Source organism: Dreissena polymorpha, chromosome 10 (assembly GCF_020536995.1).
Source record: "Dreissena polymorpha isolate Duluth1 chromosome 10, UMN_Dpol_1.0, whole genome shotgun sequence".
NCBI classification, from domain to species: Eukaryota; Metazoa; Mollusca; class Bivalvia; order Myida; family Dreissenidae; genus Dreissena; species Dreissena polymorpha.
In genome coordinates, this window is record NC_068364.1 from 9,172,642 (window position 1) to 9,191,412 (window position 18,771).

Consider the following 18,771-nt stretch of genomic DNA (forward strand, 5'->3'; position numbering starts at 1 on the left):
CAATGGGGCCTCCCATGTCGAGGTATCATCTGTTTGTTGTGAATGTGGTGTTAATCAACATAATTCGACATGAACAGTCCTCTGGATTATGCCTATTTGTCTTAAATGAAAAGGTAAACAAAAACGTAACACTTCTTAGTATTGTGTGCACGTTATGAAATTAATTAATGAAAATGATCCAAAGCCTCAAAGAATAAAATTGAGGATTTTGTTTTTATAATGCCAATTTGGAATCACTTGCGTGCGAATGGGCGAATGAAAGAAAGGTAATATTTGTATTCTAGCTATTTTTGTGTTTAATATAGATAAGTCAGCAATTGTTACGTGAATGGATCTGTGTATTGTGGACAAGTATGTACACATAATAATCAGACTTAAAATGTTACCCATTGAAAATCCATTAGTATTAGCCTGACTTGTTTGTGAAATTAAATCTTGATTGCTCATATTTACATGGTTTGTATCAAACTTGTGATCAGGTACAACATTTATGATTTATGTGCCCAGGTTCCAGACACAGACAGACGTAGAATACATCGAGCATCGAGTGTGAAGAACGATGCAGCAGTCTCTACAGATCTTACCAAGGAGGAAGAACTGGTAAACAATGGCTTGCTTCTGTCATACTCTGGTTATTGTATTGTCTATATTATTTTGTTCACTTTGTACAAATACAAGTATTTATGCCATAAGCAGAGTTATTATGTACTGAGTCTTCGTTTCCGTAGTAATGCTTAATAAATCTGTACTCAATCTTTCTTTTGCTTGTAATTCTTTACTGATCTGGTACAGGATTTTAACTTGATGAGTAATACTAAACTAATCTAGTACTGGATCTTAACTTCTGTAGTAATACTTTACTTTTCTGGTACCTGATCTTTACCTCAGTAGTTATACTTTACTATTCTGGTACCCAATCTTTACTTCAGTTTAATACTTTACTATTCTGGTACTAAATCTTTACTCTAGTAGTAATATTTTACAGGAATTCTAACTTGACTTCACTAGTAATACATTACTATTCTGGTACCCAATCTTTACTTAAGTTGTAATAATTTACCATTCTGGTACCGGCTCTTAAAGTTGAAATACTTTACTATTCTGGTACCCAATCTTTACTTCCGTAGTAATACTTTACTATTCTGGTACCCAATCTTTACATCATTTGTAAAACTGTACTTTTCTGGTACCAGATCTTTACTTGAAAAATATTACTTAAGTCAGTAAGGTTGGCATCACCCAAATCTCCTATCACATGCTAACTTATATCCAAAAAGTAAGTTTTGTTCCGTTAAGTGTTAGAAAAGAGCGTGAAAAGCATTTATTTCAATTTGATGTTATTTCTTACATCTTGATGTATATTACTGTCAGTGTTATATAGTTTATATTTGTGTCCAAAAGCAAACTCAAACTTACTGATTGATATTAAAAATTTAATCAAAGTGCAGGAATGTTGCATTCTATACCCCTGTTTCTTTTGTTTTTTATTGCAATAACAACAAAAGGGTTTCATGACATATACAAATTTACCAGAATGTTTTAAATTTGTGGAAAAAAATATCAGCCATTATGTTAACCTTGAATTCGGCCATTGATTGATATTATCAGATCATTGGTCTCTAAACATTTCATAAATTACTAGCCAAATGCCTATCTAGCAAGGGTTTCCAAAAATCACCATGTTTTTTTAGCTCACCTGAGCACAACTTGCTCATGGTGAGCTTTTGTGATCGCCTTTTGTCTGTCGTCCGTTGTGCAACGTCAACATTTGCCTTGTTCACTCTCTAGAGGCCACATTTATTGTCCAATCTTCATAAAATTTGGTTAGAAGATTTGTTTCAATGATATCTTGGATGAGTTCGAAAATGGCTACGTTTGCTTGACCAGCATGGCTGCCAAGGGGGGGGGGCATTTTTCCTTATATGGCTAAATATGGCTAAAGCAAAATTTTGTTAACACTCTAGAGACCACATTTATTGTCTGATCCTCATAAAACTTGGTCAGAAGATTCATCCCAATAATGTCTTGGACGAGTTCGTAAATGATGTCGCCAGGGGGCGGGGCATTTTTCTTTATATGGCTATAGTAAAACCTTGTTAACACTCTAGAGGCCACATTTATTTTCCGATTTTCATGAAACTTGCTCAGAAGATTTGTCCCAATGATATCTTGGGTGAGTTCAGAAATAGTAACCTTTGCTTGAAAAACATGGCTGCCAAGGGGCGGGTAGTTTGCTCTATATGTATATAGTGAAAACAGTCTAATTGTGATAAGCCATAATGTTAAAGAAAGATAACCTGTACATACTTTCTAATAGTTAAGTAATAGTTAAATCCCTTGTATAAACCTGGGACTTCTTTTATAAAATGTGCAGGGCTTAACACTAAGGCACGTCCGAACGACATTCACTGCCTGTACCTTGGTCCGGGCTAGCCAATGTCCCAGGAACATGCCCGACAGGTCGTGTGTATTTTGGGCGGGATTATATGTTCTATATCAAAATAAACTGCGTTTTAAATAAGCTTTTCAAAGATGCAAAAATCTTAATACAGTACGATCAGATGACAATTAAATCCCATAGTGAGGTCGGAGACAACAAACGGATCTTATCTCGAAATAGATTTGGAACCCCCTGATTGCAATCAAAAAGAGGCCGACAATTCAGAAAATCCCCGGTGGTTTTCCTTGTAAAACACGTCAGTACCTATTTTTAAACGGAATGCCGCTAGATACGGTTTTGATTGGTTTCCTCGAAGTGACATGTTTTCTCGATGAAAATACGTTTTAAACTAAAAGCCGGGATCGCCCAGGATCGTCTGGGATCGATGAAGGTATAAAACTCAACATTAACACAAAGTTACTATAAAATTATTAGTTATTTATCAATTTTAAATAATTTTAATTTGTTTGATCGTTTAGACATGTTTTGACAATCTTTTTACGCAATTCAATTAGCAAAACTAATATTAATATTAAAAGTGCCCCATAAGTACTCAACATTTTTTTGAATATTTTAAATCTGTAAATGATCCCCAATCTGTGTTTTTTCAACCAGACGAAGATATTTTATACTTCAATGAAAGATATTTAAACGGAGAACTACAGGTGATGTTCGATGAACTGAATAGTCCCATAAGTGTAGAGGAAATTAAAAAGGCATGTGCAACTTTAAATAATGGCAAGTCCGCTGGACCAGATCAACTTTTAAATGAATTTTTTAAATACGGAGTGCAAAATGTATCATTTATTAATGTTCTGCACACGCTGTTTAATAAATTGTTTAACGCTAGTCATTTTCCAGATAAATGGGCGGAAGGGCATATAGTGCCGATTTATAAAAAGGGGGACGCATCTTTACCAGAAAATTATAGGGGCATTACGTTACTAAGCACTTTCGGAAAACTGTTTACAAAACTTCTTAATAATAGGTTAAATATTTGGGCAGAGAAATATCATGTATATATCGAAGCACAGGCAGGTTTTAGAGGGAAAATGGGAACAGTAGACAATATTTTTGTACTACATAGTGCTATTATGCATCTGATAAACAATGGTAAGAAATTATATACAGCTTTTGTCGATTTTACAAAGGCATTTGATTACCTGGTTAGGGATGTTATTTGGTTTAAATTAATAAAATTTGGGGTTAGAGGGAAAATGCTAGATATAATTAAAGCGATGTATATTACCGTCAGATCGAAAGTAAAAAATAATAACCAGCTCAGTGAAGATTTTGAATGCTTTCTTGGTGTAAGACAAGGTGAATCGCTCTCACCATTTCTATTTTCAATGTACCTTAACGACATTGAAGAATATTTTATATCACATGACTTCAGAGGGCTAGATATAGGTACCTTAAAATTATTTTTGCTGTTATATGCAGATGATATCGTACTACTATCAGAGACTGAAACTGGACTTCAAAACGGATTACACTTGTTAGAAGCTTACTGTGAAAAATGGAAGCTATGTGTAAATACCGCTAAGACTAAGATTATGATTTTTAGAAAAGGTACACTAAGAAAAAACATTATTTTTACATATATGGAGAAAAATATAGAAATTGTTCAACATTTTACTTATCTTGGGATTGTCTTTACAACGGGGGGCTCTTTTAATGGCACGTTTATTTCACTGACAGGCCAAGCTATGAAAGCTATTTTTAAGTTAAAAAGTTGTTTTACAAGATTTCCCACAATGTCAATAAGTCACAAGTTAGATTTGTTCGACAAATTAATTGCACCAGTCTTAAGTTACGGATCAGAGGTTTGGGGGCTAAACAAAAATATCATACAAATAGAAAGAATACATTTAAAATTTTGCAAAGAACTACTCGGTGTAAGGCCTCAAACACAAAATAATTTTGTATACGGGGAACTGGGCAGAACCCCATTGAAAAATAAATTTTATATAAATGTCATAAAATACTGGTTTAAAATATTACAAATGGAACCAATTAAATATGCAAAAATAGTATATAATACCATGGTAGAAAATGTAGAAAACAATAATGATACCAAGTCATGGGCATATAATGTTAAGATTTTATTACAATCTATTGGTTTTTTCCATGCGTGGATATATCAAGGTGTTGGGGACATAGATATGTTTCTTCTCGCGTTTAAAGAAAGAATCAGAGATGTATTTTTACAAAATTGGATAAATGAATTAAACGAGTCAACACGATCTAGTTCATATACTATGTATTCTATTTTTAGGTTACAGCCATATTTATACCAGGTTAATATAGACAGTTGTAGGATTGCATTATCAAGATTAAGAATGTCTGCACATAATTTAGAAATAGAAGCTGGTAGATGGAAAAAACCAATACCTACTCCACGTGAAAATAGAACATGTTGTATATGTCATAAGTTAGAGGACGAATTCCATCTTTTATTGGAATGCCAACTTTACACTGAATTAAGAAAAACATACATTAACAAATATTACTATGTCAGACCAAACGTACCAAAATTTATCGAACTTCTTCAGTGCAATAATAGTAAAATAAATAGAAATCTTGCAATTTTTGTTAAAAAAGCTTTCGAATTGAGAAATACATACTATACATATTATGAATAATTAAACAGTACTAAAAATACATACCTCTCACACGCTCACCTAACACATATCATAGATGGCAATCCATCTTTTCTATGTTTTTCTCAGCCTCTTATTACAATACCGAAGAAAACACACATCACTATTTTTTAACCAAATTGGTAGAAAAACAATTTGTGTCAAGAAACAGTAGTGGTACCTGAAATAGACAAAAAAAAACTGGTATTACAAATAGATACAACATAACATACAATTATGTTTATTAGGTGTATTGCAAACATAAGAATCAAATAAACGTCATTAGTAAACGTCATATTTTATTTACATGTAAGCCAGTATATATATATTGCTCATTTTTATGTACATGTACATGTATGTATCTAAGTGTATAATAGTTGTCCATCATATAACATGCTATTTTATTCTATGTTGTTACTAAAACTTACAAAATGTGCAAAATGTGTAAGGTGTACTTATTTTGTGAACGCAAATACAATGCATTTGTTTACCACATAACATTCGATAAATGTGTGCTCTAATTGTCTAAATGTGTAACTTTTAAATCTTCATAAAAAAGTTTTTTAGCATGATGAATTGGCCATCACATATCAAGCCACTCAATAGATAGAGTTCTATCATGTGTAGTAACCTAATTGCTTGAATTAGGTTACTCGACAAACATGAGTCATGAGCAGAATTACACACTTATTAAATAAAAGTTGGTCAACTTTACACATGCGCCTCAACCTAACGTTTTGATTTCGGGTTAGGTTGTCAAGCTTGTAAAACTGTACCACACTTACAACGTTGACTTACCATGATAAAATCCATTTAACTGTATTCACGACGTTAGTTAATCCGATTATTTCCAGACACATTGCTCCACTTTTAAATCGATTGTGTAACGGAAACACGCGTTAATATATCTGATAGTAAAATCGTTATGAGCTTGGATATGAAAGGCTACACAACACCAACATCAATTGCAAAATACACATGCACCAATTACATTACCAAGGCTGTAAAAATGTTATATGATACCAAATGTGTGTGCGTGCGTGCGTGCGTGCGTGCGTGCGTGCGTGTGTGTGTGTGTATAACAAATGTTATTTTGTAAACTGTTAAACATATATGTAAATATATACGTAAATAACTTTTACTGATAAATGCACCTGATATGTACATGTACCTGAAATCAAACACTTTGGCACGCCTACGTGAGTTTTTCTATATTTTTGGTTGTCTAACAAGGAATATACAATTTCACCCCCACACCAAAAAAAAGGCTACCTAGATCTAATATCCATTTTTGTGTTAACTCACCTTTGTGTCTCAAATATATACTAAATATAACGTTCATATCTAAATTTACACTTTTTAATATATAAACTCTAGTTACATTTCATTAGAATAGAACTTACATTTTTCTCCGAAATGACCCAATAACCCTGGCCTAAGACATATACACGTTATATTAATTTTTGTTATACATTTTCCTCCCATCGCTTCCAAACGTTTACTTATCTATTTATCTTTTATTGTATTTTCACAATCAAAACTACATGCTGATGCATCAGCATATATCTAACAGATATCTAACGCGATGCAACATATCTCACCATTAACCGGTTATATGCTTCTTTGTCATGTGTTACATGAGGCATATTGCCTCTTTTCCTGAATAAACATCTACATTATGTTAAATTTCCCACAGTACATGTATTATTCTGTACTACGTATTATATAACAAATGCTTTATTATTGGATTGTAAAACATTTCACTTGCTCATATGCCTTTGTATTTTCATAGAGAATATATTGTACTTCATAACATTGTGTAACAATATGCATGTTTTTATTATGACCTTGACTTTGATATGTGTAGAACATCTTTTGTATACTTTTGTGTACTCATGGGCATTTCTGCCCCGATGTATTTGGAAATAAATCCTAAATCCTATTAATGGTCGATCCTGGCTTTTAGTAGAGAGTTAACCCTGTACAATTGTTAGGACTACCGTAACACGTTATTTTGCGACACCTAAGATTCACTTACCATTTGTTGTCAGACAGTTACCGCGGCAATCTATGTAAAAAAGGTTTTAACGTTCATGTCGTTGTTATTAAGTTTGGTTTTACGGGTGGAGATGGGTGTTCCTCGGATACGAAAAGAAAAGGGAAGGAGGAAAGTAAGAGAAAGTATGAGGAAATAAAAAACAAGGAAATTTCTCCAGAAATGGCGTGAAGATTAGAAATAGATGTCTTTAGTAGATGAATATTGAATTCATTAGCATTAGTAAGGCAAGCTAATAAGAATGATTGAATCATAATTGTGCATCTCCACGCACAAGAAAATACAAGTTGAATGATAAATATAAAGGTTTTGATAATACTTGGGTCAGGGCACATGAACGATTGTTCAGGGCTAGTAGGTTCTGCATTTACTAGCCCGAATGGGCTAGTTGAAAAAAAGTTAGTGTTAAGCCCTGATGTGGTGTACATAAAGACAGTAGTTTGCATGCAATTTAATAAACCTATCTCATAAAATAAATGTACATGTACTAATGCACTGTAGAACCTTATCTTTGATCTTTACTGATAAGCCAAGTTAACCTACTGTGTTTTGGTGTATTTAGCAGACTACTGTGCTATGAAACTGTTTCCATGGCAACCTTGTTATTTTGCATTTTCTAAATTATAAAGACTCTTTTAATTAAAATAACTTGTGTAAATTCTTCTTATTTTTTACATTTGAGTAACTGGAGTTTTGCCACCCTCCATAAATTGTGTTCTTTAGATTAAGTTAGACTTATTTTAAAAACTAAATTTTTGAAGCAACTTTAGACTAACATAAACTAATATTTACATCAGTTTTCTTGACAGATTGTGAATTTCTTGGATATGACGGTTGAGTTCGAAAATGGTTTGGACTGGTAAAAAAACTTGGCCGCCAGGGGGGAGGGTCATTTTCCTTATATTTATTTAGTAAAAAAAGCTTGTTAACACTCTAGAAGTCGCATTTTTTGCCTAATCATCATAATTTTTTTTTAAACATCGATTTTATAAATAAAATAGTTTAGTCACATTGTTGTTGAAAAACAGGTCATTCCTTTTTATCACAGGTGAGTGACTTTGGGCCTTTCAGGCCCTCTTGTTTTCAATATTGATTACTTTTCGAGAACACTTCAGTAATATTTGAACTGATCAATCAATTTTAATTGCAGGTTTCAGTTTAACTGCATAATTATGAGGCATTGAGCAGAATTGTAAAGCATCAATTAATATTATGCAACACTAGACCAAATAACTACATATATAAATGAGTATAAAATGATACATCATGGGACAAGGTTGTATTTTCTGCTTGAAAGAAAAGTTAAGTTGCAATTCTTTGTTTGAATGTTTACAAAACCCAAAAGTCAATATTGAAAAAGGCATTCAGAATTTTGGAAACCCTTGTTAGATAATGCTTATAATATTGTATGTTTGGAATACATTTTAACATTTTTAAGTTTTTAAAAAATACCTTGAATTTGTGTTATCTGCCATAGTTACTAGTATGCTGCAATCCATCCAAAAGACATGTGGCTTCTTCACCCTTAAAAATAGGCCCTTTGTAGCATAAACTGACTTTGGATTGCAGAAAGGTCAACTTACCATTGCTACTAATAGATGAAAACAACAGCAGTTTGTTTAAAAGTTTTGTTTTCATGGAAAAACACATTTGTAGCTTATTGAAATACATTGGTCAGGTTCAGAAGCAGCTTGCCGTGCAGAGACGGGGAGGGGAAGTCACTCTATGCAGACTGGCAGCAGATTTTGGAGAGAATATGCTGCAAGAGTTACCTGCCTTGTGGGAGTGCATCTCAAAACACTTACTACAAGAGGGTAAGATTTAATTGTTATCTTGACTGTAAACAGTACATAAAGTTTAATTAAAGCTTATTTGAGTTCGATTGAATCTAATTCCTAAGGCTTATTGATGCACTCATGAGTCTAATTCCACGATAGAACTAATGCTTTGTGTTCTTGGAGGAGATGATGTAAATGCCGCCTGGGTGAGGGAGATATTGAACTTTGCATCTCTTGGTTAGACATCATGGGTCGTATTCACCAACCAATGCATAAACTTAAGATTAAATATTAGACTCTGGCCCAAGAGTTTGATGATTTACAGGCCCAATAATGGTGTTAATGCTGTTACATACTGTTATAAATGAATCATTGTGTAATTAGATGTGTTAACTACCATGCTGTACTTAAATTTCAAACAGTTTTATGCATTACAGTTAAAAGAATATTCTTTATTTGTAGGGTAAGAATGGAGTGGTGAATATGGGCCCATAATCATTAGGCTGGCACTGTGTTCTCTGCAATGCAATGTGTTGCCTGTACATTGATAGGTTGTAAGACTGAATTTCTGACATTTTTATAGCTTTTCTGAAGTCCAATCAATGATAAATTCTAATCGTTGCAGATATTGAAGTGTCGGACACTGTTGCTCAAGACATTGTGAACGCATTCCAAGTTCTGCAGTCCGTAGGGCCCTCCTTGCATCCTGCATTGTTACCTAAGGTAACCATTACATACATTGTTAACCCTTTGCATGCTGGGAAATTTGTCGTCTGCTAAAATGTTGTCTGCTGATTTTCTAAAATTAGCATTTTTAACCAGGTTTTTAACCAGGTTTTCCGAAGGAAAAAACTGGTTATTAGATTGGCGAATGCGGGCGGGCTGGCTGGCTGACTGGCTGGCTGGCTGGCTGGCGGGCGGGCGGGCGGAACAAGCTTGTCCGGGCCATAACTATGTCGTTCATTGTCAGATTTTAAAATCATTTGGCACATTTGTTCACCATCATTGGACGGTGTGTCGCGCGAAATAATTACGTCGATATCTCCAAGGTCAAGGTCACACTTTGAGTTCAAAGGTCAAAAATGGCCATAAATGAGCTTGTCCTGGCCATAACTATGTCATTCATTGTGAGATTTTAAAATCATTTGGCACATTTGTTCACCATCATGGAACGGTGTGTTGCACGAAAGAATCACGTCAATATCTCCAATGTCAAGGTCGCCACGACTAAAAATAGATTTTTTATAAAAACAAACTTACAAAGGGGGTTAATTTTGTTTGTTCATTTCAAAAGTTCAGTTTGAGTTTTCTCCCTTTATCACATTTTTTTTTCACAATGAAAACCTGGTTTTGTGACAATTTTGTCCCTTGTCTTTGATTTTTTTACAAAGAATACTATCAGAATAGCAAACAGTTTGGATCCTGATGAGACGCCACGTTTTGTGGCGTCTCATCTGGATCCAAACTGTTTGAAAAGGCCTTCAAAATTCGGTTCCAGCACTGAAAGAGTTAATGGTTGTAATAATTCTCTTTTTGGCGCCAAAGTCAGGTTTTAAAAAAGTTGTTGCAGATTATACAATGTTGCTGACATTGCCCGAGACTGCAAAGCTTTACATCATATATTTTCAGTCTAATTTTGACTACCAAATATTGTTGGCCACATTTTCCACACCATGACTGGGCTTCATGCTTGTTCAATACACCAAAGATAAACATGCAGCTATGATGATTAACCAGTAGACCATGTTATCTATACGTGTTTGTTGTTGGTTAAAGGGTTTACCAATTATTGTTTGCTTTACTTTACACAAGATATGTCAATAAAAATATGGGCAACTTTCTAATGTTTAATGGCTTGATTTTGTTGATCATGAAGAATTGTAACAGGAGGAATTTCATTTTAGGGGAATAACCTTTTCTTGCTAAAACAATTACAGTCATGTTCTTTCATAATAACTTATTTAGTTTTTATGTGCATTGAATACGCAGATCTTATAACCTCAAAATGTTCAAACTCCTCCACAGCTATTGATAAAGGATTATTTTGCATTAATCCAAAATTACAATTTTCACCAAATGCTCATTTAAAAATCACAACAAAATCCACTTGCACCTTTGTTGTAAATGGGTTGAATATTAAACACATGATGTCTGCAGGCGAGCACTGGATAGATATGCAAAATAATAAAAATATGATTGACTGGCAGGGTCTGCTATTTTTGATTGCCAGACAGTTTAAGCCCTTGCATTTCTAGGTTTGAAAGTAAAACTGTTGTACATGTATCTCATATAGAACTCTGAAGCAGATACAACAATATAACACTCAATCTTGATATGCTCACTTGATTGGTGTGTTTTGCCTCTAATATTTCCTGGTCTTTCAGTTAGCCACCTGCCTGCCCAAGCTGAGATCATACCTGGAGAACCCGTACACAGGTGTACGTCACATGTCTGCCCGCTGTGTGGGCACCCTAGCGGGTCTGGCCACAGCAGACGTGATGTTGTACGCAGTGGAGAAGATACTGCCCATGATGGAGGCCTCAGACAATGAGACGCAACGACAGGGAGCCTCCGAGGCCATAGCCAGTATCCTTTCTCTCTCAAAGATAAATTGTGTCGCGTTCTGAGAAAACTTGGCATAATGCATGTGCGTAAAGTGTCATCCCAGATTAGCCTGTGCAGTCTGCACAGGCTAATCAGGGACGACACTTTACGCTTTTATGGTATTTTTCGATTAAAGGAAGTCCCTTTTTACCGAAAATATTGTTAAGGCGGAAAGTGTCGTCCCTGATTAGCCTGTGCAGTCCGCAAAGGCTAATCAGGGACGACACTTTCTCGCTTTCTGAGAAAACTTGGCATAATGCATGCGCGGAAAGTGTCGTCAGATTAGCCTGTGCAGTCCGCACAGGCTAATCAGGGACGACACTTTCCGCTTTTATGGTATTTTTCGATTAAAGGAAGTCCCTTTTTACCGAAAATCTTGTTAAGGCGGAAAGTGTCGTCCCTGATTAGCCTGTGCGGACTGCACAGGCTAATCTGACGACACTTTACGCACATGCATTATGCCAAGTTTTCTCAGAAAGCGAGAAAGTGTCGTCCCTGATTAGCCTTTGCGGACTGCACAGGCTAATCTGACGACACTTTACGCACATGTATTATGCCCAGTTTTCTCAGAACGCGACTCAATTAAAAATGGGTTTTGGAGTTGACTTTCAGGGACGTGTATGGGTCAGCAGTCACGTTGGCATCTGGGATATGGTACTGCCTGGAAATCTTAAACTCTTTGCTGAGAGCCCAACCTTGAAATGTTCTAGCAATTTTCTACTGACATTCAGTACTGTGTTTACCGAGGAAACAGACTTGAGAGTATCACGATCAGCTCTTTCCTTTTGATGCTTAAATAAATGTGTTTCAACAGTAAATGGATGGCTAAGAATGAGTATTTTTCATTCAGATGTTTTAAATCTATTGCTTCTTCTAAATTGTAGTTGAATGATGAATTTATTGATAAGGCTATTTTAATAATTGAACAAAAAATTGCACAGTTTAATGAAGGGCTTTTGAAAGGAAGAGGTTTTATAAAATGCTAATTGATATACAGTAAAGGTATTTGAATAAACACCTTTTTAATAAAAAAAAGAGATACTTTCTTAGTATTAACTAATGGTGTGATTGTTCAAGCAGCTCATAGAGAAATAAGTAGATATTTCTTGTTTCAGTTTTTGTATATCTTTTATCAATTGAAGCATATACTGATTTTAATACTTTAACCTATTTTTAAGTAAATGCTGTACTGTTTAAAAAGTTAAGCACAATACTAGGCTGGCTGGTTAATGAGAGTTCTTGACTATAAATCTGAGGATCGCGGGTTCGATCACCGGCCAGGATACATAGCTTGTGTGGACTTTGGTCATGAAACTTTCTACCCCTACTCCTGATCCAAGTAGGGCAGTTGTCAGTTACCTGCATGTCAGTATGTGATCTTAGCACTGGACAACCAGCTTACCCAGATAAAGTGGGAGTTGGTTAAATGACCCCTGTTATATGATTGAAATACATAAAATGGCAAAAAAAAATCAAATAAACTGACAAACAAATTTTAGAGCAATACCTTTCAAGAGTTCTTTTTTCATCCCACTTGTGTACATTACATCTCCTGACGGCCTATCAGACATTATAGAAGTTCTAGGCCTGGATATTCTGCCCTACATAGTGCTACTCATAGTGCCCCTGCTGGGCCGCATGACTGACCAACACCCAGACGTACGCATGATTGCCACGCACTGCTTTGCTTCAATGATCAGACTGCTGCCACTTGAGGTATGAACTTATTAGTAGCCAATAAGACCACTTTGATGTAATGGAATGGAGATAGTACTGGTCAAGCAATGGGGTTTTATTAGGAGGTTTCCGGGCCGGTTTCTATCAGCAGGTCTCAACCCTGGGCTCTTTCAGGAAGTTTCTGTCCCCACCGTGGGAGTGTTCTCCAGATTCTTCCCGCAAGACTCAAGTACAGGTTTTACACAGAAAATACACTGAAAAGAGTCACAATAAGCCAATTCAATCAAAGTAAAATAAAAAAGGTTTTAATTAATGGTACCCAAAATGCCAAGTTTATATTTTAGGTCAAAGTTGAGATTTTGGCGCATTGCAGTTTATTTCCCCTCTTTAAATGCTGAAATTGTTTATCAAATAGTTCTTAACTGTATTTGATCAGTTTTATAGTAGACAGTTTTACTGATATCTAGAAGGGAAGGGTGAGTTTTTTTTCCCTCCACTTAAAGGTTTTCAAACTTACTCAGATGCTATATCAATTAATTAGTTGACAATGTGGATTTTTATGCCCCCGGATGTATGATCGAGGGTATATTGTTTTTAGCTCACCTGAGCACAACGTGCTAATGGTGAGCTTTTGTGAACGCCTTTTGTCCGTTGTCCGTTGTGCGACGTCAACATTTGCCTTGGTCTTAATAATATCTTGGATGTGTTCGAAAATGGTTACGTTTGCTTGAAAAACATGGCTGCCAAGGGGGGGGGGGGCATTTTTCCTTATATGGCTATAGTAAAATCTTGTTAACACTCTAGAGACCACATTTATTGTCCAATCTTCATGAAACTTGCTCATATGATTTGTCCCAATGATATCTTGAATGAGTTCAAAATGGTAGCCTTTGCTTGAAAAACATGGCTGCCAAGGGGCGGGGCATTTTCCTTATATGGCTATATATTGCTATATTGGAATCTTGTTAACTCTCTAGAGGCCACATTTATTGTCCGATCTTAATGAAACTTGGTCAGAACATTCATCCCAATGATATCTTGGACGAGTTTGAAAATGATGCCGGTTGGTTGAAAAACATGGCCGCTAAACATTTGTTTCCTGTGTAGTAAAGTTTGGTTTTATTATGTCATTATTATGTACCATTAACTGTATTATTTAATTTTTCATAACACAGAATTTTCATAATTAACATAACTGTTTTAGTCATTATTACTTATGGTAAGCCTATCAACTAAGAGATAGCTGAAAGAAAGGCAACATGTACACAATTTTGCAGTATCTATCTCCCTTGTTTAACCTGCTGAGTCATGTTTCTCAATCTTTCTTTTTGTCCCCGGCAGGGTGGCATATAGCAGTTGAACTGTCGGTCAGTCAGTATGTCAGTCTGTCCGTCCGTCCGAAAAAAACTTTAAGTAACATTGGCCATAACTTTTTAAATATTGAAGATAGCATCTTGATATTTGGAAAGGTCTAGGGTGGAAAAAACAAAGTCAAGGGAAGTTATAAGCTTTAAATGGACATAGTTATCTGACCTGCCAACGTATATATTTTTGTTAAATAAATCAAAGTGGCGCAGTAGGCGGCATTGTGTTTCTGACAAACACATTGTGGTAAAAGGTCAAGGTCATCCTTTACGGTCTAAAAAATACAGATTTAAGGGAAGTAATAAGCTTTAAAAAGGGAGAAAATTATTCAATATTGAACATAGCCACTTTATATATTTGGCATGCATGTGTATCCCATGGAGCTGCACATTTTGAGTGGTGAATCTACAGTCACGGTAGTGGCTTTTAATTATTTGCTACTAAAAATAGAGATTTGTTACAGACAATTATTTTCAAGGGAAGTAATTTATATAATTATAAATCTCATATTATATATTTCCCTACCAAGAATTCAAGTTTTTTTCACAGTTACTGTACAGATTTATTATTTTGATTATTTATAACCCAAATGATTGATTTTTCAAAGTTTTTTTTTTAATGATATAATTATAATTTCTTTGATGTTCATTACATACCTGTGGATTTATGTCCATAGATGCATGATCATTCAACTCTGGCTATGATCTCTTTTAAAGCCTTGGTTGTCAGTGATGTCCGACATGGTCTGTGAGACCCTCCCCACCCCCCCCCCCCCCCACCCCGGTTGGATTGGACAAAATTCAAGGGAAGTAATAACCTTTAAAGGGAGATGATTTCTATACCTGCCAAATGATAAATAGAAATTTTATTTCAATGCGGCGCAGTAGGGGGCATTGTGTTTCTGACAAACACATCTCTTGTTACTTCTGCTCTACAATTTGTTAGACCCCTTGGTTTCAAAACACTTTAAGGGTAAATACTTCAAAATGCATATTTTTATAGTATAATGACATTTTTGGCTAAGTTGTAATTTCTTGTGTAAATCTGTACTTATTGTTTTGTCACATTTGTTATCAGTTTGTAGCAAATTAATCTATAATGGGAACTATTACTGATAAGCCATCTATGAGAAATTCCCTGCAGATATTGATCATTGCAGTGTGTAACTTTTTACCACTCAGCTTTCTTAGCCAGGTAGTGTCTGATACAGTTAGAAAACCAGCATGAGTTGCCCCGAACAAATTGATAATGACCACAGACTGACAGAATCATGATTCTTAGGTACTTAATTACCCTCTCATTGTGCTCTATGCCAGAAGTTAATATCAGTGGTCAGTAATTCAAGCTAGTTGAAGTGTTTGATATATTTTATTTCACGGAAGGAGTATTAAATGCATGTTTTTAACAATTAACAAAAAATATGTAATTTAAATGGGAACTACATATCAAAACAAGATTCCATAATAATTCACTATATATAATCATATTAGTTTAGTTTAAACCTATTTATTTTAGCTTGATTTCATCGAAAGCCTAAGGCTTTTATAGTTCATTTATCAAGATTTAATCTTTTTCAGGCTTTATGTATTAAAACATTGTCAGAAAATTGAAAATAAAACAGTAATGAATGATACACAATATTAATGAAATGAAATATAAAATCGATACATTTTCATATTTCTAAATTGTTAAGTGTAAAACAGCCTACTGTTGAATAATATGTTTATAAAATTATATTTAAGTAAACGGCAATACCTTTAGTTAATTGAATTACAACCAATCAGCGGTGTCATCCTGACCGGAAATAAGCGTTTGTCGAATAAATATTTCCACATTACATAAGTGCTCACAAAGTTACATAACCCGTAACCATCCCGTGACCGGTTCACTTGCGTAAGCAAACGAGACGGCAATACCACACCTGGATACGACAGTTTAGTTCGAAAATGGTTTGGATCGGTAAAAAAACATGGCCGCCAGGGGAGTATTTTTCCTTATATTTATATAGTAAAAAAGCTTGTGAACACTCTAGAAGTCACATTTTTTGTCTAATCATCATGAAATTTTGTCAAAACATTAGCTATGTGGATGTCTCGGACGAGTTTGAAAATGGTCGTGATAAGTGCAAAAACATGGGCACCAGGTGGTGGGGCAGTTTTCTTTATATGTATAAAGTTAAAACATGTGAACAGTCTAGAAGACACATTATCTTAATGAAATTTGGACATATCTTGGAAGAGTTCAAAAATGGTTCAGGTCTGTTAAAAAAAACATGGCCGCCAGGGGGCCATTTGTTGTTCATTCTTCATGAAACTTGGTTAGAACATTATCATGTTTCATTGATATCTTGGGCTGCAAAGAACAGGTCATTTCTTTTTATCTCAGGTGAGCAACTTTGGGCCTTTCAGGCCCTCTTGTTGGTCTGTCTGCCTGTCTGTCACTGTCTGTCTGTATGTCTGTCATTGTATGTGTCACAAACTTTAAACTTGGTCATAACTTTTGCAATATTGAAGATAGCAACTTGATATTTGGCTTGCATGTGTATCTCATGGAGCTGCACATTTTGAGTGGTGAAAGGTTAAGGTCATCTTTCAAGGTCAAAGGTCAAATATATGGCCTCAAAGCGGCGCAGTGGGGGGGCATTGTGTTTCACAAACACAGCTCTTGTTTAATAATATTATTATGTAAAGTAATAGTTTGGGTACAATAAGATAGACAATTTGTGCTTACTAATCCTATCCTTTAAGTAATAATACTGTTCATGATTTCCAGGTGGGAGTACCTGACCCCCCAGACATGGCCAAGTCTCTGTCGGAACAGAAACAGAAAGAGCGCGTCTTCCTTGAACAGCTTTTGGATATCTCCAAACTTGAGAATTACACCATTGATGTACCGATAAAAGCTGAGCTAAGAAAATATCAGCAGGTATCATATAGGATATGCAATAACTTATTATTGAAAATTGACAATAGCTTGATATCGTATTTCATTATTTTAATGTAGATTAAATAAACAACCAAACTTCAAAGAATTCTTTCAAGTTGTTACTTATGTGTGTTCTTTTTATTTTAAAATGTCATTTCACCAAATAACATCATGTGATTGGTATGTAAAGAATATTTATCCTATGAACAAGCTCAAAATGTAATCTTATATAGTCAAATGGATGATAAAAATATATATGACAATACACGGTACAGTATAGCATGTGATAAAAAGTAAATTAGATTGATGCGTTTGTTTGTGGACTCTTGTTGCTCTTGTTTACAATTGCTTTTTTATCCCTTTTTTTTATCTTCCTTTATATTATTAGCTTTAACATTGGTTAAATATTAAATAATTGTTGTTAGATTTTTTTTTAGCTCACCTGATTGCTCAGGTGAGCTTTTGTGACCGGTCTTTGTCCGTCGTACGTACGTCCGTTAACATTTGTTCATAAACACTCTAGAGGCCACATTTATTGTCCGATCTTCATGAAACTTGGTCAGAAGCTTTGTCCCAATAAAATGTCGGTCGAGTTCAAAACTGGGTCGTGCCGGTCAAAAACTAGGTCACTAGGTCAAAAAAAAGAAAAAACTTGTAAACACTGTAGAAGTCACATTTCATGCCCAATCTTCATGTAACTTTGTCTAAATGTCTGTCTGTCTTAATGATATGTTGGTTGAGTTCAAAAGTGGTTCTGGTCCGTTGAAAAACATGGCCGCCAGTGGGCGGGGCAGTTTTCCATAATGGCTATAGAGAAACCTTGTAGACACTAGAAGTCACAATTTTGGCCCAATCATCATGAAAGTTAATCAAAACATTGGTTTTATTGATATGTCGGACGAGTTCGAAAACTGTCCAGATCAGTGAAAAAACATGGACGCCAGTGGGCGGGTCATTTTTCTCTATATGTATACAGTCAAACCTGAATTCAGCGGTCAGTAAAGGGAAATGATCAAAGTGACCGTTGTCAACAGGTGACCGTTGAATTCGGATCACAATTTTAAGAAGGTTGGTCAGTTGGTAGTATTACTACACTGTAACTCCAATATAACGCGGATGACGGGGTCCAAGCCACGCAACAGCGTTATAAACGGACAGCGTTATAAGTTTTGAGCTCATTTATTGCAGGGGCTATAACAACATCAATAGTATAGCCTATAATATAGGTCCTGTAAAGTGTAAGCTGTGTTGTCATCCGAAAATGCATGCATATAAACCGCATCG

The 18,771-nt window shown here is 35.1% G+C and overlaps 1 protein-coding gene across 3 annotated transcripts in view; it reads left to right on the forward strand.

Annotated features, from left to right (window-relative positions):
* The window catches only part of LOC127847476 (TATA-binding protein-associated factor 172-like), a 98,044-nt gene that overhangs the window by 29,723 nt on the left and 49,550 nt on the right, over window positions 1–18,771 (forward strand). For all 3 annotated transcript variants that reach the window (XM_052379393.1, XM_052379392.1, XM_052379391.1), the window contains 6 exons: window positions 508–600; window positions 8,817–8,952; window positions 9,542–9,639; window positions 11,301–11,502; window positions 13,088–13,236; window positions 17,335–17,487. In XM_052379393.1, the coding sequence (XP_052235353.1) occupies window positions 508–600; window positions 8,817–8,952; window positions 9,542–9,639; window positions 11,301–11,502; window positions 13,088–13,236; window positions 17,335–17,487 (831 nt within the window). The remainder of the gene's footprint in view (window positions 1–507; window positions 601–8,816; window positions 8,953–9,541; window positions 9,640–11,300; window positions 11,503–13,087; window positions 13,237–17,334; window positions 17,488–18,771) is intronic.